Source organism: Mugil cephalus, chromosome 12 (genome assembly GCF_022458985.1).
Source record: "Mugil cephalus isolate CIBA_MC_2020 chromosome 12, CIBA_Mcephalus_1.1, whole genome shotgun sequence".
Classification (NCBI taxonomy): domain Eukaryota; kingdom Metazoa; phylum Chordata; class Actinopteri; order Mugiliformes; family Mugilidae; genus Mugil; species Mugil cephalus.
Window position 1 is genome coordinate 581,917 of NC_061781.1, and position 27,109 is coordinate 609,025.

The following is a 27,109-nucleotide window of genomic DNA, read 5'->3' on the forward strand; positions in this document are numbered from 1 at the left end:
ATAACCAGATATTGCTCAAACACATTCCAAATGGGGTGAACATACAGGAACCATTTACCCAGAAAGATTTAAATGAGGCATATGACTCAGAAATCAGTCAGGTCAAGCAGTAATTGTCAGACCCACGGTCAGCTGAATGAGGCAAGGAGGAGGAGAAAATGATGAAATACACCAGGACTGCAGGCAGTGAAGCATTAAGGACCGTTTATTGTACCCAGTACAGATTATCATAAACTCAACAGTGTAATTAACACATTGCGGTGGGATAGGGGTCGAGGGTCTTGAAGCCTTTACAAGAGCAGACGATCAAAACATCTACTCAGTCGTCTATCAGAATGACAACTCTACAGCAACAAAATGCAGCCTTATAGCAAAAATATATACTTTATAGAAGTATTTAAACCCACCCAGCCCCACCCATTCAGAAACACTGATAACAAAACACAAATTAAAAACAGCAGAGAAAATATCACAAATATCTTCCTTTGTCCAAATGTGATATGTTCAGTCTAAACTGATTACACCATGCAAACAGAGGCAGAGCTCTCCTGATGATTGGCTGAAACATATCCACAATAAAAAGAAAAAACAAGAGGAGTCCAGTTTTCACCCTGTGGTTGTTTATTTTTATATTCTTTGTGTGTGCATGCAGCATCAGTGTTTCCTGTCATACTGGTGCATCAGAGGAACTGGTAGACCGAAAAAAAAAAAAAAATAGAAAAGAAAAGAAACAGGAGTGATGATTTACTGCAATACATAACTACTATCGTTGGGGGAAAATATGAGGGTGTCCCTTTTTTATAAGGAGGAGATGGAGTGCTATGTGATCCAAGGAGTGCAGTCTGAGTGCAAAATTAACAAACATTTACACCAGAGAGAGACTCAGCAACACACCCAGGCCCTGAGAGTCCCGGGTCTCAAAACTTATTCATAAAAAAGAAGAAGAAAGAAGGTCGTTATCCTATCTAAAGTTTAAAAAATAATAATAATAAAAAAAAAAATTGTGTTTTTTGTTTCTTTGTCGATGCGTTTTGATGCAGTTAATTAAAGCCCTTTCTAGGATGACAGTGGTAAAAGCTCCCCCCAGAAAAAGCAACTCTATAAAATCTTGACAAGATTTTGTTGCTTACTTGAGCATATTGTCACAAAAATCTGACTGCTTTAAAGGAAAAAAAACTCGCCTTGTATTCCTTTTGGTCTCCACGGCGACAGGATCCTTCTCGCCGTTACTTAAGGAAAGTGTGCACGGTGTCCAAGCTTCACGCTTGCCCCTTCCGACCTTCTGTTTCTCTAGAGCCGTCGTCTAGGAGAGAAGGGCTCTGTGATTTTTCAAGAGTGGGAGTGTGGGGTTGGTGATAGTGGGGCTTCGAGAGACTTGTCAGCAATGTTAACAGTTCGTTTATGACTAGTAGCTGTAGCCGTCTGGAAAAGGGAGGCCAACCGCACACTGCTCCCCGATGTCCAGCAGGTAAGGAGCACTGTTGTCATAGTGGGTGAGGGGCACCGTGTCATCGTCCAGCCCCAACACACTATCTGGGTCGGCCTTTAGGTTGGGCCTCTGGTTGTCGGGAAAGGCCATGGAGAACAGAGCCTCAGGGTCGCACACAAACTTGTAAACATACCTCTCGCCTGCCACCTGAGAAAAACAGGACGCATTAGACATATTAGACATAACAGAGGCAGACTATTAGACATCTATGTGTGATGTTAAGTTTATTAATTAGTTGAAATCTGAGAAAGTATAATACAACAGTTAAGAATTTGTACATATCACAAAGCAGAAATGATTATTGGTTTATTCTGTAAAATGAGTCAACATTATATATCATTGAGGTGCACTCTAGGTGCATCATCATTAAAAGTCAGACAGATATGCAGCCTGTGCAGCTTCTTTTTTTTCAGCATTTGTGTGGAAGCCTGATACGAACACGATGTTGTCCTCGTCCTTCTACCTCTAGTCTTCGACGTCTCATAACAACAACATTAATGGTGGACTACAGGCGGTATTGATGGTGCTGCATCAGATATTGACCCCTGTTGGGCGGCTAGGGCAATATTTACTGTTACTGTATGTATCTATATACTGTATGTTTGTATACAGTGTGCAGGGTTGACGCCCATGCTCTGCCTCTTCTCCTTTTTTGGCTGAGTTGTGTATCAGATATGGCGCCATGCATAGGCTGGGGATATGTACTACAGAGTTTTCACAACTACATGCAGTTTTGCAATGGATCAATCTTTACAGATAAATTCTTGAACAACACCAAGGAAAACCGGAGAAAAAAAGATTGTTTTGGTATGTGTGGACGTGGTCTGAGACGTCCCAAAGGAAACCAGGTTAACCTGTAAGGATGGATCCATTGCAAAACTGCATCTAGTTGTAGAAATGTTGTAGTACATATCCCAGGCCTATGCGTGGCACTGTTTCTGATACAGAACTCAGCCAAAAAAGCATTTGAAATGTTGGATTAAGAATCACTTTTAGGTCTTCAAATGCATTTTCTTTCAGTACAGTCACAGACAAAATACTGACGGGCAATACCCAGGGCACGGTGCTGGCCCCTCTTATCTTCACCCTTTACACCTCAGACTTCTATTACAACTCTGAGCTGTGTCACATCCAGAAGTACAGTGATGACACAGCCATCGTTGGATGCATCAGCGTTGACAGAGTATCGGCGTCTGGTGGGGGACTTTGCTGAATGGTGCCACACTAACCACCTACAGCTCAACACCTCTAAGACAAAGGAGCTGGTCAGTCAGTGTGTTTACATGCAGAGCTTAATCGAGCTATGCTTGAAATTTGATTTTCTGACTATATGTCTTAATTGGATAAAGAGAACTCCGATTTTAGTAACGTGTTTACATGCACTTACGTTGTCCAACGTCAGTCTGGTTAAGCAATAATTAGTTTTTTCACGTGCATGTAAATATTCAATTATTGACTTTTGAAGGGCCAGACCAAGACCACGACCAGTCCTGCTAGAGGGAGCTGAGGTGGAGGCGGTGGGATCGTACAAATATCTAGGGCTGTGGCTGGACAATAAACTGGACTGGACAACACACACCAACCACCTGTACGGGAAGACACAAGGTAGGTTGTACTTCCTAAGGAGACTGTGGTCTTTCAACACCTGCAGCAAACTGCTGTGGATGTTTTACCAGTCCATGGTTGCAAGTGTCCTCTTATACACAGTACATCCAAGAAGGACACAACCAGCCTGGATAAACTGATCAGGCAGCAGCAGGACTCTGTGGTGACGGTGGCAGAAATGAAGACACTGGACAAACTGCTGGACATTATGGACAATACCAACCACCCTCTGCACACCGTCATCAGCACACAGAGGAGCATGTTCAGGGAGAGACTGCTCCTTCCCCAGTGCAGGACTAACAGACTCAGGAACTCCTTTGTTCTTCTTTGCTCCTTTGTATTTGTGTTGTCAAATGCAGCCACACCTTTTTTTCCCACAAATATTTCATAATATTTGACATTGTGTACAATTTTTAGGATGTTTTAAGGGTGTAACAGTATAGATTGCCCTCGTCACTCAACAATATCTGATGCAGCACCAGCAGCCTGGGACCTGGATTTAAACAGGTGCAGTTCCAGTCACAGAAAGATGTGGATCCGTCATGATGGCCAGCCTAAACATGCAAGACTTCACCCAAAAATCATATTCGCGTGGACATGGCCGAAGCAGCTAAAGGCCTCTCTCATATTGGCTAATGCTAATGTTCATAAATCCACCATCAGGAGAACACTGAACGACCATGGTGTGATGGCAGAGTGGCAAGGAAAAAGACACTGCTCTGCAAAAAGTTTCTGCCTGTCTGCAGTTTGATCAACATAATGTAGACAAGACAAAAGACAGATGAGAACAAAGTAGAATAGTCTGGTTTAAATGTTCGGAGATGAAGCAACACTGCATTCTAGCACCAGAACCTCATCCCTCCATGAAACAATGGGGTGGTAATGTTCTTGTTTTGCAGCATCTGGTCCAGGATAGCTCGTGATCACCGATGGACCAATGATTCTGAATTATACCAGTGAACTCTAAAAGAAAATGTCAGAACAACTGTCTATGAGGTGTATCTGAAGAGAAACTGGGTCATGCAGCAAGACAATGAGCCCAAGAACACAAGTCGTTCTACAAAAAAAGTACAAGATGAATGTTTAAGAACCGCCAAGTACCTGAACCAAGCAGTTCATGTGAGGAAACCCCCCAACATCTCAGAATTAAAGTTATGAGGACTAAAATTCCTCCGAGATGCTGTAGACGACTGATCAGTAGTTACTACAAACATGTAAATGGTCTTGCTCTTATATAGCGCTTTTCTACCTACTCAAAGGTACTCAAAGCGCTTTTACAGTCAGAGACACATCCACGCATTCACTCACACAAGCACACACACATTCACACACCAGCGCCAGTTGCACTGGGAGCAACTGGGGGTTCAGTGTCTTGCTCAAGGACACTTCGGCATATGGCACACTCGGGGGATCGAACTGCTAACCCTTCGGTTCATGGACAATCCACTCTACCTACTGAGCCATAGCCGCCCACGTACATGTACTGCATGTTAATTCTGGACAACATACACAGCAGATACTAAAAACAAGGGTTCACTTACTTTTACAACTCACTGATATGAACAAAGGAATACTTTTCTGGTACAAATAAAGACAAAAGAGTATTTTTTTATTTCCTATTGGGTTAAATTAGATTCTCTTGGTCTACTTTCAGGGCTTGGTGAAAATCTGCTGAAGTTTTGAGTCTTTTTTTGGAGAAATGTAGACTTAATGTTTAATTTTATTTAGGTCTACAGGTCTGAGATCTGTATTCAAACGTCACAGTTTGAGCCTCATGCAGTCTGAGGTGAAGGAGAAGATAACGGTGAAACGTGTCTTTACCTTCTGCATGATGCCCTTCTCGTAGTAGTAACGCAGCGAGCGGCTCAGCTTATCATAGTTCATGGCCGGCCTATTTTTTTGGATTCCCCAGCGACGAGCCACCTGAGGCCAGAAAAGAAAGTTAATCTCAAGTGTTCAAAAAAATACATTGCACAGTGGATTGAAAGTATAGCTGCCCAATGCTGGCACTGACCTCCTCGGGCTCGATGAGTTTGAACTCCATGCCACGGCCGGTCCAGGCAATGAAGTGGCCATTAGCGGGGTCATCCAGCAATGTGACCAGGAACTGCCAGAGCTGCAGGGAGCCCCGGCGCTGGTAGGGAGGCCCGTCTCGATACACAGATGGCTCCTGTTTGACTTTCCCTATGAAATGAAAGACGCTTTAGTCAACGACACATTCCTGCCATTTATTCATCATGCACCAGCCTCAGTTCAGTTATTTTTGCCTTTAAACCAGATTTCAATCTCACCTTCTAATCTCTCCGGGACCACACATGTGTCATCAAAGTACAGCTGAGTGTCTCTGTCGAAAGAGAAGCCTGGTAAAAGGAAGAAGAAGAAGCGTTTAATTGGAAACCAATTCCCCTCCAACAAGTCAAAGAGGTTTGGGGTGAAAACATGAATCTGACTCACTCTCGTGGTTGTTGTGGTAGAAGCTTCCCGCTCTTCCAAACGACGACTGACAATTAGGCACTTCTGTGAAAAGAGGAGATCATGAGATTAAGGCCAGAAACATCCTCATCTTCGCATCAGATGGACTAAAACGCTCTCTTTTATCCTCCTCAGAGTGGAGTAAAGACCGGGATCAGTGGACAGTGCACCACACGCCTATCATGTCCTCCAAGCCTCTAAACAGGATTAGCACCGTGGCTGCTGCATTCAATCTCAATGACAATCAAGTTATACCAGTTCTCCCCTCAAGGGATGAAACCCCCCCCCAGGCCATAAAAGCCTAAGAGGATTGGTCATTACATCACAGTGACATCCAGCAGCCGCCCAGAGCAGAGTGAGAGAAACCAGATAAAGATAAATAAAGTTGCAGAATTTCAGGACGTCAATGCATCAGAGAGGGACGACAGCTGGACGTGTGGGCGTCGCTATCAAACAGATTCTCTTCTTCAACTGCTTGTCACAGCCTTTTAAATATTTTTAGATTTAAAACGCCTCCCTGTGAGAACACAACTGAGCCGTGGTCTCTCTGCTACAACTATATATTCTTACACAGTATTATGTATCTTACAAATATCTTAAATATCTCAGATATCTTTCATTTCATACATATACTCATAACTGTCTTTAAACTAATTTATTGTACGTGATATGATGTGTTTTTATTACCACATCTTTACATATATTCTAGTATATCGTATTTTGTATATATACACTTTTGTTTATTTTTATACAGTGGTGTAAAAAAAGTGCATTGTTCCCAATTTCTTTTTTTTTTGCATGTTTGTCACACCTCAATGTTTCAGATCAAGTAAATTTAAGTACTAAATTTAAATTCAGTTTTTAAATGAAGAGTTTCTTTAAATAAGGGAAAAAAATCCAAACTTAACCTCCATGGCTCTGTGTGAAAAAGCATTTGCCTCTCTCCTGTTAAAACATAACTTAACTGTGGTTTATCACACATGAGTTCAGTTTCTCTAGACACACCCAGGCCTGATAACTGCCACACCTGTTGTCAATCAAGAAAGCACTCAAATAGGACCTGCCTGACAAAGGGAAGTAGACCAAAAGATCCTCAAAAGCTAGACATCATGATGAGATCCAAAGAAATTCAGGCACAAGTGACAGAAAATAATTGATATCAGTCTGGAAAACGCCATTTCTAAAGCTTTGGGACTCCTGTGAACACGGTCAATACGTTATTGCCTTAATGTAACTTAAGTGCATATAAACACGTTACTCCAACTGAAATTGGAGTTATCCTTATCCGATTAAGACACCATGATAACGCGATTGGAAATAGTTTTTTTCCAACAGTATATGTGTAATCAGTCTTTAACCAGACAACATGCGTGCGCATGCGCCACAATCACTGCGCTGGTGTGTGACCCAGAACAAAGACATCGATGAAAGCCAGTTGCAGAAGAAACAGAACAGAACAACCTGAGGCATATCACACATCTTATCTGCACCATAAGTAGAAAACACATTGTACGAGATTAAAAAAGCTGTACTATTATCTATCTGGTTGTTGTTTGAAATGCCGGTCTGCCGCATGAATGACACTTGTTTATTGTATGACGCAATAGGTCAAGTGGAAAGGGGGACGTATTAACCTACTGAAAAGACACATCTCACCACCTAGTGTGGAAGGGTAGGACATGTTCCCATCAGCTATTCAATTTCCTCTGTTGCATGTAGGACCGCATTCAGAAGTCGTATTTCAAACATAGATCGATAATGCTATGCATGTAAATGCACTGAGAGAGAGCCATTATCTGCAAATGGAGAAAACCTAGAACAGAGTTTAATTACCCCAAGAGTGCAGCGACGACTCATTAAAGAGTTCCAATGACCCCACAACAACATCCAAAGAACTGCAGGCCTCACTTGCCACTTGAGAAATCTCATTTGAGATCCAAAACTACTACGGAGCAAAACGAACATAGTAAAATATGAAATACGGTGGTGGTTGTGTGATGGTTTAGGGCTGTTTTGCTGATACAGGACCTGGAAGACTTGTTGTGAGAAATGGAACCATGAATTCTGCTGCCTATCAAAAAATCAGGCCACTCCAAAGGCTTAATTTTGTTCTTCTTCAGCCATTCGAAGTCTTGACCTGAATCCTATCGAGATGCTGTGGCATGATCTTCAAAAGGTGGTTCACTCTCAAAAACCCTCTAATGTGGCTGAATTACAACATTTCTGCAAAGATGAGTGGGCCAAAATTTCTCCACAGCGCTGTAAAATACTCATTGCAAGTTATCGTAAATACTTGATTGAGGTTGTTGCTGCTAAGGGTGGCCCAACCAGTTATTAGGTTTAGAGGCCAATCACACATTAACACAGACCCATGTAGGTTTGGATTTAATTTTCCCTTAATAATAAAAATTGCATTTAGTATTTACTTGTGTTTATCTTTGACTTATATCCAACTTAGTTTGATGATGTGAAACATTTTAGCGTGACAAACATGCAAAAAAAATAAATAAATCAGGAAGGATGCCAACACTTTTCACACCACTGTATATACACATATTTTACCTCAATGTACTTTTATTTTTGACCCTTTTTGCTAACTGTAATTCCTCCTGGCTCTGTGTAATGATATTCCCGGTTAAATAAAGTATCAATAAATAATAAATAAAAAGATGTTTCCAAACAAATATATTTAACTGTGAGTTGGTTTTATTTATAGTTTTTTCTGTTCTCTTCTACGCAGTGTATTGTTACATTTACCTTTTTTGTCATTTTTTAAATTGTGCAAACTTTCTAAAGAGAACAGAGTTTCTGTATTTCCTGTGTTGCAGGTCACAAGTCCTCTGAGGAGCTGTGACCTAGATCTATTCAAGGTAGGCTCAGGGAAGAGGTTCTCACCACCTGCCTCAGTGACCCATATACTTTTTGCCCTCAGAGGCTTACCGCCGAGCTAAAAGACCCACTTTTTCTCGGGCGACCCGGCTCTGGAGGAACGGTGCAGATTATAGCAGCCGTGTGTGAGCGCCTTAACAAACATGGCAACCCACATTCCTCACCTTCCCCTTCACACAGCCCTGGATAATTTTTTTTTTCTTTAAAGTTTATTTATTTTGCATTTTAGCCTTTATTGAAAGTCAAGTTGAGAGATGGACAGGAAATGGAGGCAGAGAACGGGGGGAAAGACATGCAGGAAAGGGCAGGACTCGAGCCAGGGCCGCCTGCAGAGAGGACTACAGCCTCAACACGTGGGACGGGCACTCAACTGGGTGAGCTAAACACCACCCCAGCCAGCCTTGGATAATTTAAACCTACTACTCACCAGAATCAAAGCAGAAGTCTCTGGGCTCTTGCTTGATGGCCATGGAGTGGAAAGGAGCGGGATGGGAAGGGTCTGCAGGTGGACCCATGGCAGGAACATCCTGCTCGGCGTATCGAGTGTCGACGAGTTCTTGTTTGAAGCCCTGAGGAGGCATTGTCACCAGAGGCTCTGACATCTGCCTGTGGTAGGGGGGCCGGCCTTCCCGCAAGCTGCTATTACTGTTATTGCTGCTGGTGTTTGAGGGCTGGGGCAAGAACTGGGGATGGCCCTGACCGTCAGAAGGGGGAAAAGGTAGACATGGCTCTGACATTTGCCTCTGGAACCTGAACATGGACAAACAACAACAACGTTGTGAGTTGTTTTGGAAACGATAGTGGATGATGAGAGGGAACGGAGGGCCAATTCTCACCTGTGCTGCTCAGGTATGAAGCTGTTGGCATCCTGGCCAAGGGGTGCACGGGGAACAACAAAGGGGAGGCTACGGACCAGGGAACCTTGCTGGCCGGAGGGGCTCACTGCCAGTGGCTGTTGAACCTGCACCAAGCGCTGGGTCGGGCTGGCTACATGGGGGTGTGGAGGGGAGGTCTGCTCACTCGTGGGGCCACGGGGTGACACAGGCGTGGAAGGGGGGGTTAATGGCTTAAACCCAGGAGTGGGTTTCCTGTCAAAGGCACTGTGGGCAGAAAAGATGAACAATGGGTTAAGAAGACGACATGAGCATGGATGCTAGGGATATCCTGATTAGTATTGGGGCAGATCCAGGGATTTTTAAAATGACAGGATTGGATCAGGCAAGGAAGCAGATTTACTAGACTGAACCAGTCGAGTCTAGGCAGACAAGAAAGGACTTTAGGAATCTACAGACGACCAACTTTAGGATGTTTAAGATCAGACTGTGGGTAAAGAACCCTAGTTTAAGTTCATTACACACCTGTAGCTGTAAAGGCACTTCTCTCTGTAGGGCATGGAACTCCTGTCCTGGTGACAGGGAGAAAGCTCTTTGGAGGGAGTCAACTCTCGTTTGATCTTGGCTGGTGGTGGGCCATGAAACATCACTGCAGAGAGGAGCAGAGCATTAGATCAACTCCAGATATTCAGATAAGTGGAGCCATGAAGTGCAGCAGTTATCTTAACCACATTTGGAGCTGATGGATAAATGGATGCATGGTTAGTGTCTGTATTCCCTGACTGACAGAGCCACTTAACAGCCATTTATCCAGCACTGCTAGGTAGCAGGCCCTAGCAGCCATCCAAGCTCTCGTCTTATTCCCCATTAAGATGGGCCGGCACCAATACTCATGAATCAGTGCAGATGTAATCTAATGGCACTACCCTATTCATGCTGTAACCATTAGACAGCTGCAGCTTCCAGGGCGCCACATAATAGTCCGGACGGAAACCGGATCTCCCCAGGCACTGAGGAGCGGAAGACGATTAAATCAGCAGCGCGATGGACTCTGAGACTCAGTGTCAAAGTCTCATCCCTCGCCACATTCACAAAAAAAAAAGGTGAAATGGCAGCTGTGACAAAGACAGACAGCCAACCACACCCTATCTCCACCTCCTACGCATCAGGAGAAAGCACAAACTCAGAAAGACAGAGGGGAAGGAAAGGAGGGAGGGAGGGTGTCGTAAAAATGCTCTGCTGGGCAAAACTCAAAAATAACTCTGCCCGCTGCAGCCTGAAAGAGACGTGCAACGCAAACGAATTTTTTGGTATGTTGGAGAACGGGTGGGTGGGTTGGAGGGGGTGCCCATGCCAATCTGGCATCTTCAGGGCGTTTCAGCTCCATCCACTGGAATCTAGCCCACTTCAGCTGCAGCAGCAGGGCCAGAATGCGGGAAAGTGTGAAATCAGATTAGGAGCTTTGCTCATGTGATGCCCCATGCCAATCGGCTGATTAAACTCAAAATGGAGGAGAGAGGGAAGAAGAGAGCAGCCTCTCTCCTTCACTGGAGCTTTTGAAAGAAGACGATACTTCTGAAAACAGAGAGAGAGGAACCAGGTACTCACAGCTCTCCGACTGGAAATCTGGGACAAACTGTTCATCGTCAGGCACCTGGGCTGTGGAGATATAAGAAAAACACAAAGCAACAATTTTAATCTCTGTAGGTCAGCAGCTTCTCATACACTGAATGTTGCTCTTCTTGCTGTAGTTGTTGCCAACTCAAAAATAAATTCTCACAAAATCAATATTCACTTAAAAATCTAGTTAAACATTTAGAACAAAAAAATAAATTAAAATCCCACCTTCTGCGATCCAGATCTCCTGCAGCTGACTGAGATCTTGGAAGAGTTCTAGAAATCAAACAAACAAAAGACAAAGAATTTGATTTATTTTATCAAACAAAGTGACACACGAGGACAAACGTCCTAGAAACTACCTTCGGTGTCCTGGGCAAGCTCTGTGTCCACAAATTTCCTCTTCATGTCATTCAAAGGCCTGCAGAGTGATGGTTCCTCCACATGAGACTTGTGCTGTTGGGAAGGAATGTAATGATGATGATGGCAACAGTGTAAAAATGTGTACTGCATAAATGTGAAGCGATGCGAGAAGGCAGCGTCCACTTACGCTGGATGGAACCATAAATGGGACCTGCTGGTCATAGAATCCGTCCATCTTATTTGACTGATTGGCAGTGAAGTGGTGGTGGGGCTCCAATATTAAATGAGGGGGAGAGGGAGGGAGGGTTGCACTTCAAAGTGACAGCGACTGTACTATGTTCTGGGTAGCTGCAAAATAAAATTGGTCAAATTAAGAAAGTGTAAAAAGAAACTGTTTCCACACAGATGACTATTAAAATAAAAACCTATCTGTGACTAAACATATCGCTGTTTCTGTCTTTTATTTAACCAACAAACACTGAACTGGGATAATGTAAACATCACCAAGAAAGAGCACATAGTTATATAAGCCCCAAACACTCAGCCATCTGTGGACTTTCCACTATAATCAGCTTGGAGATATTGAGTAAAAGACTTCCCACTCTTCAGGGTCTAAATCTCAAAGCCTCGCAAACAGGATAGAAGAAATAAGGAGGTCAATCAAAGAGCTGATTAGTGTCTTACAGAGGCTTGAGGACATAGTTGGGTGACAATACTTGTTTCACCGTTGGCAGAGGACCAAAGCCCTCCCTAACCATCTTCACCTGTCTGAGAACAAAATTACCATAATGTTACTGACACTTGTGCCACTTAAACAAAAAAAAACTTCAGACACCAAGGTGAACAACAGAACTTCAATGGAGAGCACTTCAATTGGCTCACATAGGATCACATTAAAAAGGAGAGGATTCAAACATGCAGAAAGGTTCAAAAACAACTAGATCAATCAAAATATACAAAATTTTACATAATTATTTGAGTTAATTCAGCATCTTTTATTGAATTTTACACCTTAAACACATGGTTTTTAATGAAACTAACTAAGACACAATGTATGGAATGTTCCATAAACTCACCAGACCAGGTTAATCACACACAAGTAAACAAATAGTCAATAAAAATTGGAAACAGGAATGCACAACTTAAATCCAGCTCAAATAACAAACTTTCTTGATTTACATGCCAGTTAAAAATAAGATGATTAAAGAAAAGCTTCAGGGACATGTACAGTAAACACTTAAGCACACTAAACTTCAGTTCTTTGTCTTAATTTGAACCGCCCCTGCCATGTTTTACATTTTAACTGCGTTATTATTGTTTTTAACAAGTTGATGTGCTGATAAAGCTAAAACACAACGTGTAGAATTTTCAATGAACTCACCAGACCACGTTAATCACACTCAGATAATGAAATAGTTAATTTAAGGGATTTTTTAATCACTTTTGCATTTTACGATTGGGGAGGGAAGGCGTCACCCGACACCTCCTCCACCCCACCCCCCGCGCCTCCACCTCTCTCCACCTTCCCCCCACCCACTCACCCATCGTGCCCTCCCCTGTTTTACTCAATGAAGTGAAACTCGATCCGTGTGGAAGGAAGAAAAAAAAACACGACCCCCCCCCCCCCCCCCCAAAAAAAATAACCAAAACACTCCGCTGACCGCACTGATAAATTATCCACGCACATAAATATAAACCGTTTTTGAGTAAGATAAACCGTACTCAAAACACACACCGGACTCAGATACTACAGCACACGGACTCTTTCCGTATAAAATGGTTGTCAAACTAAATATATCTTTAAATAAAATGGCGTTGTGCTCTGTCTGAAACTGCGTTAGAATGAGAAAAAACACGAACGCGTCAAAAGAAAGCAACTTAAGGCAGGAATTTGTGTCGCAACTTACCATGTATGTGGTTATAAACGTCCTCTTTGTCGAAGTATGTGTTAGAAATATCCACAAATTAAAAACAAAGCAAAAAAACTGCGTACAGACAGTCGTGTAGCTGTTCGTCAGCACGGATAAACTGATGCACCTCCTTCCACTCAAAAAACTTGACTGAGCTTTTCGTTAATGGCCCGGTCGCTTTTTTTTCTTGCCCTGGGCTCGAGCGCCGTGTAGAGACAAACGCTAATTGGTGGAAACAACTTGTCCGTTATAAGACGCAGCCAATGGCGTCTCGCTAATTTATTACTTATACATGAGGCTTGGCTTGACCAATCACGAAGCAGCGGTGGCCTATTTTTATGAATGGCTGGATTTCATTCAGTTTTGTCTCAACGACGGTTGCTGTTTGTTAAAGGGCAAGTAGCAGTGCGAATGTTCTAAAGAGGTGCATTAAAATCATATTTAGCAGTTATATAACACCAGAGTGACGAAAAAGATTAAAGATTTATGAAGATAATAAAAAGATTTTTTTCATTAATAATAAATAAACTAATATTACATTTTTGTTATACATGTTCTATCTGTTTTATAAAAAGCACGATACAGATCAGACATGTTATTCACACATAAGCTACATTATTTAATTGAAACAATGATAACATTTTTTAACATTTTTATTTTCTTTTTATTCTTTTATTCATTCAAAAATGTACTCTTCACCAATGAGGACAAACTGGATGTGCCAAAACTTTTTTGAAATATAACATGAATTATAACATAACAGGATATTTCATTTTTTCTTTTGAATTTCCAAAAAATTACTTTGGTCCTTTCCTCATCTAATCATCCATCGTTAAAAATGTAGGCCTACTCCTCACCCGTTAAGTGAATTTGGAGAATTGTTTTTATGGTCGGTGTCGGTGCCCAATATAGCCAGTCCGGTAGCTGAAGTTAACTGTCTAATTAGCCAGCTAATGAATAAACCTTAGGCTAGCCTTCCAGAGAGGCTCCGGTTTGTTAGCCAGGCTAACGGGAGGCTATCTATCAAACCGCCACCGAAGTCAGTAGAAATAATAATACTTAATAATACTTTTAAGTGAAGTGTGTCAATTTGGGAAATATTAATCCACCACGTAAAGTACGAAACATTACTGTCTCGTTCATGTTACTTTTTCCATACGACCAATGTTACGGTAAAATACGGAAAGAAATATCAATGTTATATTAAAGTATGGGTTCATACATAACGTTACTCTAGATTGAAACAAGGTTTATACTTTATATTGATGTGTTTGTTGTTGTTGTTGTTTTTAGCACTTTTAATGATAAAGGCGTTAAACGTCATCAGATTAATGGGTGGAGTGAAGACTTTCAAAGTGTTCTCTACCCTGATTTCAAGTCCTGCTAATTCAGTTCTTCATCTCATGTAGAACATCTGGATCACCTGAATTTTACACAGACAAACAAATAAAATTATGTGTTATATGTACATAATGTGTATGTGTACAGAATATTATTACGCATATTCACATTTTGGTTCCTCAATCTTAATTTATATTACCGTCTAACTTAAACTACTAAAGTCTGACGCGCTTAAATCCAATGCATTATTTGCTAGTATAGATACAATCGTTTGATTACCTTTTAAAACGATATTAGATCAATCTATGTCCTCAGGAAGGCCAACTTGCCGAGCACAGATCGTTGTAGTTGGATCTTAGGAAAATATGTTGATTCGTCGATGTAGTGGATGAATCGTTACACCCCTAGTAGTAATTATACTTCTTTTGTGATCTAGGATTTCCCAAATATTGACATAGTTTGGTAGAGAGTGCACAACTCCTCTCAGAAATGGACATGTGACGTTACCACGTCAGTATAAATTCATCTAGGGAGTTACATGCTGCTGGAATCCCAGTCTGTGCATTCAAAACAATCCCTTAATGACTCAATGGCATCATCTGTCCAGGATTTCACAGTTATTGTTTTGGGTTTGGTAGATTTCAGTATTTGTTTGTACGCAGGAACACATGTATGTATCTTCCCAAAGGTGCATGGGGGAAGGCAGGGTAAACATTATCAACTGTGGTGTAAGAGTGATCCAATGTTCTATTTTCTCTGCTTGGACATGTAACTTGTCGTTAGCATCAGGTAGTACATAAATATCAACTAGTATGACGGATGAAAACTCTTTAGGCAGGTAGAATTTATACTGAAGTATTCAGTATTGGGGGAGCAGCACTTGGCTAGGACACTTGGCTGGTGTTACTGCACCATTGTTGATTGAACAAGAAGCAGATACCCCCTCGTTTAGACTTCTGTGAGAGGGTGTGACATGGTAAAGCCGGGTGGGGTTACTGCTGCAGGTACGGATGAGTCCAGCCAAGTCTCTGTAAAAACAGATGGCAGAAGATATTATCTCTCCTGGTTTGGATTAAAAGCTGTAGTTCATCCATCTTGTTCCTTAGTGATCTAACATTGGAGAGTAATAGTCCCGGTAACAGCTCCATTAGATCTTGCCCATATGACTAGCAGATCAATTAGATCATATTTGAATATACTGTACATAAGTACTCTTTAACATAGAAAAAGGACAAAAGTGCATAACACAGAAGCAGCGTCTGTACCGGGGCACACGTGGCAGCTGCCACTCCTGGTTGAATTACCTAGTTTCGTCTTTTTCCTCCAAACTTTTTATGTCTAACTTATGCTCAAGTGGTAAAATTCTTAATTGCATACAAGCTAGGTAGTCAACTCAATTGATCCTGCAATGAATGAATGAAACGTCCATTAGCTATGTTTCATTACATACATTAGCCAAGCTAGCAAGACCTATGCAGTGCCCACTCTTGCTTCAAATCAGTCACTAAGAAGCGCTCTGGGGCTCTGAAGTTCAGGCCCCACTGATCAAAGTCAAGTGTGTGCTGTTCGAGTACATGCAGTTCAGCACATCACAACTGTGCCCCACCAAGCGAAAACAGGAGACAGAACATCAGGCGCAACAAATTATTCACACACAACTATACTATAAAAAGTGTGTACAGAGCTGAAATTGTGTTCATCAAATGAAAACTGTGGACATTTCACTGGGGAGAAAGTTTATTGTTTATAATCCCTCCTGTGAGTTCTGGGTCTGCCCTGGGTGTCTCCTCCTCCACTAGCTGTGCCCGGTAAACTTCAAAAGGGAGGCGTCCAATCTCCAAGGCTGAACCTAGCCACCATTTGGAGGAGTCACACTGAGCCACTTTTAACTGCAATGCCACTTCAGTTCATGATCATAGGTGAGGATTATATCTAGGATCGTCTGTTAAATTTAATCTGCATTACTTCAATACTTGAACTCCCAACCCAAAGGAAACCAATTCAATTCAATTCAATTCAATTCAATTCAATTCAATTCAATTCAATTCAATTCAATACCACCTATAGCATCAATAACAATACAAATTATCGCTTAAAAAAACAACAACAACAAAAAAAAACTGCCTGAAACCTCCAGAGCAAACCTGAAGGCGACGGTGGCAAGGAAAAGTTCCAGGGCCAGCAAATAGAAACAGAGAAGATAGAGAGAAAAGAAAAACAGGAGAGACCCTCACAAGAAGATGGAGAGGGAGGGGAAAGGAGGCGGAGCGGTTAGTAATAGAAAAGAAATGACAAGAGATTAGAAACAGTTTGGTGCCAGAGAAGAAAAACTATATATCCCAGCATATACTTATTTTAAATATATTAAATGAGCCTGTCAAACACTTTGTAGCCCAATCGCTGCATCACGCACGGAGCTGAACCTCTAGATCAAAGATTTAAGTTCTGCAGAATTAAGAGGCGAAGGTGCTTTGAGTGACAGGTGGGTGGCTAGCTGTCTTTAGCCTCAGTTCCAGTGATGACCATTGTCGAATCAGTTAAGAACTAAATAGAGATAGACAAAGATGGAGAAGGACAAAGACAAAATACCTAGTAAAACCTTCAAGAAACATTTTGAGTGTTCATCAAACTTTATATAAATCCTCCTTGGCTAGTTTACATTTGTTGCCCTGAGCACATTCCTGCTCCCTAGAAGATGCATTTTTTTTCAACAACACTTTTTAGTTCCTCTAATTATTCACAGATTTTGAAATTTTGCATATTCATGACTTCACAGGTTTACAACCTCATGTACTGTAGTGTCTTTAAGTCTGTTTGTGAATGAACAGCTGCTGAAATCCAAAGGTCAGAGGTCACAAATAAATAACCTTTGTCCTTTTCACCTCAATCAACCAAATTAGGAAACCGTCGTTTAAACTTCAGCATCGTGAGCATCACTCAGTGTAGGAAAACTACAATCCCCAGTAAATCCCTGCACCTACAATGCAGAGATTATAAGACGGCTGCAAGGCAAAACTACTACTACTACTACTACTACTACTACTAATAATAATAATAATAATAATAATAATAGGTCCTAGGCCAAGAGCAAACTGTTTCAGCCTATGAGCTCCACTTGGAGATGCAAACCTAAAAAAAAAAACAAAAACAAATGTGGCTGCTTTAAAAATATCTAAAATGGAGCATTAAATAGCACAGGGCAGATTTTAGCGAGGTGGTTTGAAAAGCAACAGCCTGCACATCCGCGGTTGGTGCACCTCTTCGCTGGTGCGGATGTGGTGGGCGGTGACTTGGAGGCGTGTGGAGAGAGAGCACATTGTGTTGCATTCTTACTCTTTCCTTAAATAAATGTGCCATATGCACAGAGGGCGACACGCTGCTTGTGCACATATACCTCTCCTCCCTCTGTAAGGTTTTCAAAGCCCTGACTTCCTGCTCAGCTTTCGAAGACATCTTCTTTAGGTCATTGTGACATAAATGTAATGACCAGGTCAGCAGCTTAATCCCAATGTTTGCCCAGCAAGGTTAGGATGCTTCAAAAGAAAAACACACTACACCTGCAGCTTGGATATTCACTTGGCTGCACAGCTCAACATCTGAACAAAGAAGCTTCTCAACAAATTAGACAATATAGTCTATATGAAGTTGTCTTTGAACTTGAGTTGTCGCATACATTTTTCTGTACATGTTTTAGCACTTCAGCTTGAGTCTGTTTCTGAGCTCCATAGCCACGAGGCCAACATGAACTCCATGGATCAGAGAATAGAGATGATCTGTTTTATTCCAAACAAAAGCGAAGGTACAATCAAATAAATCATTATAAACACAGATGGATTGATGCAGGTCAAATTAAGCTGGTAACACCAGGCAACCTTCCATGAATCTGTTCACTTTCTAAAAATGAGGTCTGGGTCCAGTCCCATTTTATCACTGCACTCCTTAAATGGTTCCTGCATTTACATGGAGTCTAGTCATTCCTTTAATAATCAGATCCTTCTAGATGAAGTGTAGAAGTGTGGTTGTAACTTTCACTAATAATCCAATATTAAATAATCATCAGGTGAGGAGTTTCCAGGAGAGACTGAAAATGGAGATAGAAAAACAACCAGTTGTTGAAACAAATGCTTAAAAAGAGGAACCAAGCTGGAATCCATGTAGAGATATCGAGACAGCTTGGTCATCTTCTTCTATTCAATATATTCAGAACTGGAGATGAACATGGAGGAAATCTTCTCCTCTCCTCTCATGTTCTGCTCTTTCTCTCTTGCCTTCCCTCCTTTTTATTTTTCTCCTCATTTTCCTCCTCTTTTTTCCTTTGATTGTTGTGCATGTTCTCATCCCCTTCCTTCTCCTACTCCCTTTTCCAGCTCTTCCTTCCTGTTCACCCTTTCTCCTTGTTTTCCTCTTCTTCTTCCTGTTCCTCTCCCTCTCTTCTTCCTTTCCCCTTCCTCTTCTCCTCCTTCCTCCTTTTCTACTTCTTTTCCTCTTCCTCCTTTTTTTCCCTTCTCTCTTATTTTTTCTGTTCTTGGTCTCCTAACTTTTCTTTAGCTCTTCCTCCCCCTTCTTTCACTTCTTCCACCTTCTCCTTCTCGTGTTCTTTCACTCTCCTTATTTTCCTCCTCCTCCTCCTTCTTTTGTTCTATTGCCAGCTAATGTGATGCTCCTCTTCATCATTAAATTTATTAAGTGATTAATGTTGATCATGCAGTATTATTTAATTGGTCTCCATGGAAACAGTTAATCTTTAGTCACATTCATTGATCAGGATGATGGAGATGTAACAGAAAAAAATACATGAAAAAATATCTCTTCAGGTACTTTATCAGTTTTTGATGCCACATAAATTACTTTTTTATCCAGGTATGGAGAAGTTATCTCATGTAGAATTTACAGTCATTCTCTTTTAAATCCAGGGTTAACAAGTTCATCAAGACTGAACTCTTGTCTGCTGATGACGTTAATGTGATTAAGCGTTTTGTTTGTCTGACTTTACACACACAGTGTATTTGTAGGCTTAATCCCGTCTGTGAATTGATCTTAAACTAATGTCTGTCAAAATGCACATTTTAAAAAGATGGGAAAAAGATTTAAAATTAGAAAGTGGTGCCTCTGGGCACAGGATGCTCTCCACTGAGGGACAAGATGTGACTTGCCTGCTATTAATAGCACTTTAGGGGATAATTCTTGTCTTGTTATCTCAGAAGCCTCAAGAAGCCTTGCCGAAGGCTCTTCTCAGGCTCCCAGTTGTATAACCAAGTTTTCTTCTTACTGTTGCTCTCTTTTGTATCCATCCCAGTTTCTTCTACTCCTTGTTCCTTCTCTCTCTTTGTCTCTTTGGGACCCAGTGGGAGAAAAGGGCATAAGTTGTACTGATCTAACCACGAGTTTTAACCACATCATTCACATGTGCCTGTCAGGGTTCTGTTCTAGGATTTTTTTTTTTTTTTTTTTTTTTTTTTTTTTTGTTGCTTGTCCTTGGACAAATAACACTGATTCTCTGTGGATGAGTTGAACTAGGCTTCCACAGATCAGCCCAGTTGAGCAGGTGGCCTTTAATACGACCCAGATTTCATTGTGTGTTCCCACTACCAAAGGAAGTGGGTTAACATGGACACTTGATGTTGTCAGATGTTACTTAAAGGTTTAAACAAGGCCACAGATCCACCTGAGTACATTAAATTACATTTGTGAAGGAAAAGTAAATATGATATTGATTTAAAAAATCCAAAACAGAAACTCTCTAGTCTTAAACAAAAAAGAGAAAGTTAATATAACACTTAATATTCATCCGTGTTTGGATGTTAAATGTGCTAACGTTGATTCCCTACAAAAACTTCAGGTTTTAGATAAATCAAATTACGTCAGTTTTCTCCTTTACTTCAGTCTCTGACTTCTTCTTTTTCATTTATTTATTCATTTTTTAAAGGACCAAAGGGTAAGGGTTGGTTTTTGTTTATATATGTTTTTTCTTTCTGTGACAGGCTGGCGAACTGACCAGGATGTACCCTGCCTCTCGCCCAATGCCAGCTGGGATAGGATCCAGCAACCCCTGCGACCCTAGTGAGGATTAAGATGAGGTGTTTTTTCTTACTTATTTATCATTTTTCAATTTTAGAGCATAAAAGTTAAAATAACAAAAAGTGCATGGGCTGTCAAAAATTCAGTCGGTGGCTCAGATAATTAAGGACAATAATAAAATCAGATCTGTCGACAGCTAACTAACAGTGAGGGTAACAGACATGAGACAGACTGTGCATTGATTATTTAGCCTTTTTCAATCAGATTAGATTAGGTCAGGATATAACATAGATTGTGGGGGTGGGGTTCTGTCCTTGACCTCTTGGTCCTACACTGACCCTAAAGGGAACAGAAGGCCACATCCCATCACAGATATCCAAAAAAAAAAACAAAGCCGAAAACATAGACATTGGATAGATGAATATGTTGGGTTCCATGAGGATGTTTTACTTTTAACCCATGAAGCTAAATGACTTAGAACCTGACAAGTCCAGCTGCCTTTGTTTCAGCTTTAGTTTTTTTTTTTTTGTTTGTTTTTAGATATACGTAGTCTGGTTGTAAGCATATCATCTGATACAGAGAAAATAAAACACCTTTGCATTTAGAGCAACAAAATATGTGACATTAATGCCTTAATTGCTGTCAATTGTTTGTCCTTTATCAAAGATATTGACTAAAGTTATTTAGTCAATATCTTTACCTATAGATATTTCAAACATTTTGCTGAAACTAATTGGTGCTCATGCATGACTACTGTTGTTTTTGTGTCCAACACCATATGAAGCCCCGCACCCAAACGATCTAATTGGCCCGATATTTGCAGGAGTAGAATCAGTTACTTGATGAGAGATTCCAGAACAACTTCCCGCCATAAATACTGTAAAGGCAGTGAGGTTCATCTATCTTTCCAATTTGTTTCGCTCCACTCAACAACATCTAAATAGAACTAAGTATTATGAGTATTACATAGAGCATTACCAGTTTACACCACAGGGCGGTGCCTCTTTTGTTTTCACTGCTTAAATGTCACTTTTGCATCTGTCTCTTTTTGACTTCCTCAGTAATGTGGATGCAGGTGACGGCCAAAAGCCACGAATACTTTATTATCTGTGAGTGTTATGGCATATGCAGTGAGACCTGACTTTATGGTCCTTGTCTGTGTTGAAAATCACCACATAAAACCGCACCCCCAAACAATCTGGTTGGCCTGGCAGATCTTTGTTAGAGCAGAATCAGTTGCTCAACAGAGAGACTCCGCATAAACATTTGAGCCTTTTAAAAATAAATTCACATGTGACTCAAAGAAAGAGCTCAGCCAGTGTTTGGTTTGGTTTTATCTGTTGCCTCATCTCTTAAAAAGAACAGGAGGAAACTCAGTCTGCAGATAAAGATGAATAAAGATCAGGTTATTGGTTAGTGGAGGTAAATTACATCAAAGCCTTTCCACATGAATGTTCAGATAAAGCGGTTTGTGTGAATAAGCTGAAGCAGACATCTAACCTGCCTCTGCTTGGCTGTTGGTTCATTTATCTGTTAAAGCAAATTGATTTGTCCAAAGATCAGGAGGTTTGTGTATGATGTGATGAGACTACACAAAGAGAAACTTCCAAGTCTTTAATTATTATTTTTAATGTCACGTGTCTTCTGGCTTCTCTTTAACATGCTAGCAAAAAATAAAATAAATCCACACAGAAAAACAAAAAATAAATATTTCAGATAAATTGATTCTTTTAAGCAGAAAAAAAGAATTTGATGAGTCAGATCCACACTCTCCTATTTTGTTCACTCTCCTTTTGTTTCAGGCATGCGGTGATAAAGTATTGTCAAATAAAATATTATAAACAGATATGTACACGTCTAGTCTAGAGTGGAGGTGCAGTCCAAAACCATTCGTTTAGTAAATGTAGAGTTACTGTAAACATACCCTCTTTATCACTGAGAACAGTGAAAACTTCATGGAGCCTGGACACCAGAGTGGCCACTCGGTGTGTTTTTTTAAAGGGAAGCGGGTGCTGAGGCGATGACACCTGACCCTGCAGCAGAGTTCAGCTTGTTTCCATCATAGCATCGCTCCAGTGTCCGGCAGACTCTGCGCCTCATCTCAGGACATAAGACAGTTTTAAATAAACATCTATATAAGAGTTTAACACTTTTACATTCTGCCTTTAAAACACCAGGTTTACGTCTAATTCTAACCAGCCAAAGAGTTTCATGTTGCTAATAAAAACCTAAACTTTTCAAAAATCTTTTACAACCAAAGAGTTGGAGGAAATGTTTTCTAGAAACCCATCAGGTCAGCTTTGTTTTTTGGGGGACATACATTCTTGACCAGAATAACCTCATTAGTTTTGATGGATAACTCAGCAATTCCGATCTCCACGATTAAATCGTATGCAAACATTCATGGATGTCGCTCTGACTATTCTCCTAGTGTCACTGCTTAGGTACTGATTTGTGGTTCAGATAGTACAAGCTAACCTACATTCCTTCCAGATCCAAATATTACCTTTGTCTTACAAGAAACACAAAGAAGAAATGTTAATTATCAAGTGTGTTCACACAGATCAGTACATCACCATCATCCTGATCAGGAAATGTTACCTGAAATGTTACCTTGGTGACCAGACAAAATGGTGCCATCAGAGATGAAAAATGAAGAGGAAGAGAAGATGGTAGAAGAAGGAGGAGAAAGAGAGGAGAAGAGGAGAAGAAGAAGGAGATAGTAGAAGGAGGAGGAGGAGATAGAAGAATCTGAAGGAAATATAACAGCAGGAGGAGGAAGAAGAAGAAAGGAAGAATGAGAAGAACCTGAGTAAGAGAAGAAAGGGGTAGGAGTAGAAGAAGGAGGATGGAAAATGCAGGAAGAAGGAGAACTAGAAGAAACTACACAAGGAAAGGTTAAGTGGAAGAATGACAAGGACAATAAGAGGAGGAAGAAGTGAAGTATCTCCTCCATCTTTATGTCCAGTCCTGAATTGATTGATGGATAGAACCAAGATGTCTGTTTCTCTTTTCTCTCTCAGAATTAAACTAATATGACTTCTCTTGCTCCATTATCAGTCGTGTTCATCTGCAAACTGAGAGATTATCTCATCACATTATTCAGTCATTTCAAGTTAAAAAATAAAAGAAATTCACTATAATCTGAATTAGACCAAGTATTAGCAAGTCTTCAGAGAGAATACTGAACTGAAACCCTCTACGCTAAGAACCCACATTAGTATTATTATTATTAACAATATATTAAAACACATTTGCATGTACATGATGCCTACTTTCCAGAAATTTACATAAACTCTGCACATTATTATATTTTCAGTGGGGCTCATGGGACAGTGTTGTGGATTCTTTACTGAAGCGACTCTTGACATTGTGAATGGATGTTTGACATGGTAATTAAGAGTCGAGTTTCAGCAAAGGGGAGACTGAAATAGAAGGATAAATTTAGTCAATGCTGTGGTAAATAAAACCTCCAGGTACCTGCTGCTAAAACCCTGCAGGGTTTTATTTCGATCCTTGACCCACTGGATGTGTCCTGTAAACAGGAGCTGGTGTTGATTTGATCTGCACCATCCACAAAGGACACGAGGAATGACAGAGTCTCTACTTTCAATTTGTCAGACTATTCTAGGGATGTCCCGATCAGATGTTAAATGTCCTAAAGTTGATCCCCTGTCAATCCCCACAGTCTTTTGTTGTCCTCATTGCATTCATCTAGCAGTGTTTAGTGTTTGTTGTTGTTGTTTGGATGCAGCCTTTGTTTGAGTAGACTCCATGGATTCTGTCTAGTTATTTTAGTAATGATCTCCTACTACCACCCCACCAAACATTCACATTACTAATGGCTGTCTGACTCACTTCATTTTACACAGCAGATAGAAGAGAAGAAGAAAAAGAACAAGTTCTCTTCTTCTGTTTCTTTGATTTTTGGCAGCTTTGATACTAGCCAGCCTCCTTTAAAAGTGAAGAAGATCTTTTAAAAGTACAGGGACATGGTTTTGGTTTATGTCAAATCTAAAATAAATAATTACAAGAAATTATTCTTGAGTGAAGCCTGATATTGATTTGATCATTTTAAAAATCCCTTGATCGACCCTGATACTGATCGGGACATCCCTAGATCATACATACTGAAGTTTACAGTCAGATTATCAGATTTTTCTCTTTGTAGGTCACACATGCGTCTTGTTTCCAGGCCACTGTTTCGCGCTGATGCTGTCAACCCACAAACAGAGCGATAATGGATGAGGCTTCTTCTTTATTTATTTTCACTCTTGTGTTTTGTTGAATCTGTGGGGACAGACCAGAGTGAGTGGTTGCTGCATTATTCATGCAGGTGTTTTAAAGGAGAGTTCACCATACACCATCCCCACACTATCACCTCCCTGACGAGCTTCCTCGGGCAGCGAGTCCGATTTGCGTTTGCCAAACAGTGCACAACTGGACCGAGATACTTGACGAGACGAGAGGGCGATGGTTACACAGGAGAAGGTCGTTATTGTTTACTGACAGACTTTTTTCTTTTCTTTTCTTTTTTTTTTTTTTTTTAAGTTTACCAGAGAGTTAAACCTCTGTAGGCATCAAGTTAATGAACACCCCACTTTCAGCGTCTTGTTATTGTCTGTGCGCTAGTCGCGGCTCCGGTTGCGTTTCTTGAAGAAGAAGAAGGGCATTTTCTGAGGTGGGCCCAGTAACATGGGGACCTGGTTCTTGTGGGTAATCCGGATCTGAAATAAAATCACAACACACACACAGAAGGAAATGATGAGGAGAAGGGAGATCAACTGATTGACAGTCAACATGACACACTCATTCTCATCTTCCATAACCACTTGTCTGTCTAGAGGGTCGTGGGTGGTTGCTGTAGCCTATCAGAGCTGTCATCAGGCAAGAGGCGGGGCACACCCTGGACAGGTAACCAGTCTATCACAGGAGCTATGCTTGAAATTCGACTTTCTAAATGTGGTCCTTGTCTCAGTTTACATGCAGTGGAGTAAATCGAATAACTGATAGGAACATGTCCTCCTACACATTAGGTGGCGATATGTGTGTTTTCAGCGGGATAATACCATGTTAATATGGCCCCCTTCCAGTTGACCCATTTTATCAATACTCTCACATAAGATCAATCATCAGCATATGTTGTATTATTAGATTCTATGTTTTTCCTTCACAGACAATTCAGACAATTTGTATCGTTATTGATTCGATATAAATAAAATTTAATTGAATTGATTGCTAGAGACCTTAGTTTCCTGTAGCGGTTCATTTATCATATTATATTTTTACTTCCTTCTTGCGGGTGTGACGTCACATATTTCAGCTTGAAGACAACTCACATGTAATACCATGCAGGGACACAAACGTAAACAAAAATGGAGGGAGGAGAGACGTGCTCTTGAGCTGGAAATACTGCCACTATTTTGAGTTTGTGTCAGCTAAAGAAAACAATATTAAGGTTTGCCGTACATGACAACATCCTGTCTAACTTCAAAAATACAACATACACCAACGAACTCAATCTGTTCTTTAACAGATTTGACACCACTGGCCCTACACCCCCTATGAACACCACCATCAACCCCCCCACCAATACCTCTATTGTTTTGTCCACAATACCTTTTCCACTCTCTTCCCCTCACCCTCCTTACAGCCTCTCATCTTCCAGGGGAGGACAGTCTCTCACCTCGACACCATACCTCCACCCCCACCTCCACCCCCATCACCTGTGATCATCACTGCCGACAATGTTAGAAGACAGCTGGGGAAACTTCACTCTGGCAAGGCTGCGGGCCGTGATGGGATCAGCCCCAGGGTGCTCAAAATCTGTGCCACTCAGCTCTGTGGAGTTCTTCAGCTTGTCTTCAAGATGAGCCTGAGTCTGCAGATGGTCCCTGTGATGTGGAAGACATCCTGCCTAGTTCCTGTGCCGAAGATGCTGCGACCCGGTGGCTCGAAGTATTACAGACTGCGCTGATTTCCCACATCATGAAGGCCCTGGAGAGACTCATCTCGGAGCAACTCCGGCCCGTGGTCAAGCCACATTTGGACCCCCTCCAGTTTGCCTACCAGCCCCAACTCGGAGTTGAGGATGTCATCATCTTCCTACTCAACTGTGTCTACACCCACCTGGACAAGACGGCGAGTACTGTGAGCCACTGGGGCCCCACACGGGACAATCCTCTCTCCCTTTCTCTTCACTCACCATGGACTTCAACCACTGCACGGAGACCAGTCATCTCCAGAAGTTTTCTGATGACCTGCTCTGGAGGTTGCAGGCTGGTTTTTGTGAAGCTTATTGAGACGATTTGTATTGTTATTGGTGCTATATAAATAAAATTGAATTGGATTGAATTGAATTGAATTGAATGACTCTGCAGTGGTTGGATGCATCACCAAGGGTGACGAGGTGGAGTACAGGGCTGTTGTGGACAACTTTGTCACATGGTGTGAGGAGAACCATCTACATCTCAATGTGACAAAGACAAAAGAACTGGTGGTGGACCTAAGGAGGACCAAGGTGCCGGTGACCCCTGTTTCCACCCAGGGGGTCAATGTGGACATAGTGGAGG

General features: G+C 41.3%; 2 protein-coding genes across 7 annotated transcripts in view; both read right to left on the bottom strand.

Moving 5' to 3' along the window:
- Positions 1–187: 187 nt before the first annotated feature.
- Positions 188–13,329, bottom strand: etv5a (ETS variant transcription factor 5a). Its single transcript, XM_047601513.1, has 13 exons — positions 13,176–13,329; positions 11,456–11,616; positions 11,268–11,361; positions 11,134–11,181; positions 10,897–10,947; positions 9,814–9,937; positions 9,292–9,555; positions 8,883–9,205; positions 5,549–5,611; positions 5,386–5,454; positions 5,109–5,278; positions 4,916–5,017; positions 188–1,636 (listed from the first exon to the last, which is right to left on the bottom strand). The coding sequence occupies exons 2-13, from the start codon at positions 11,501–11,503 to the stop codon at positions 1,406–1,408; spliced, it is 1,587 nt and encodes a 528-aa protein (XP_047457469.1). The 5' UTR covers positions 11,504–11,616; positions 13,176–13,329; the 3' UTR covers positions 188–1,405.
- Positions 13,330–22,148: 8,819 nt separating this feature from the next.
- LOC125018276 (diacylglycerol kinase beta) overlaps positions 22,149–27,109 on the bottom strand; it is a 200,619-nt gene continuing 195,658 nt past the window's right edge. For all 6 annotated transcript variants that reach the window (XM_047602081.1, XM_047602082.1, XM_047602078.1 and 3 more), the window contains one exon: positions 22,149–25,264. In XM_047602081.1, coding sequence (XP_047458037.1) covers positions 25,166–25,264 — 99 coding nt within the window. In that variant the 3' untranslated portion in view covers positions 22,149–25,165. The remainder of the gene's footprint in view (positions 25,265–27,109) is intronic.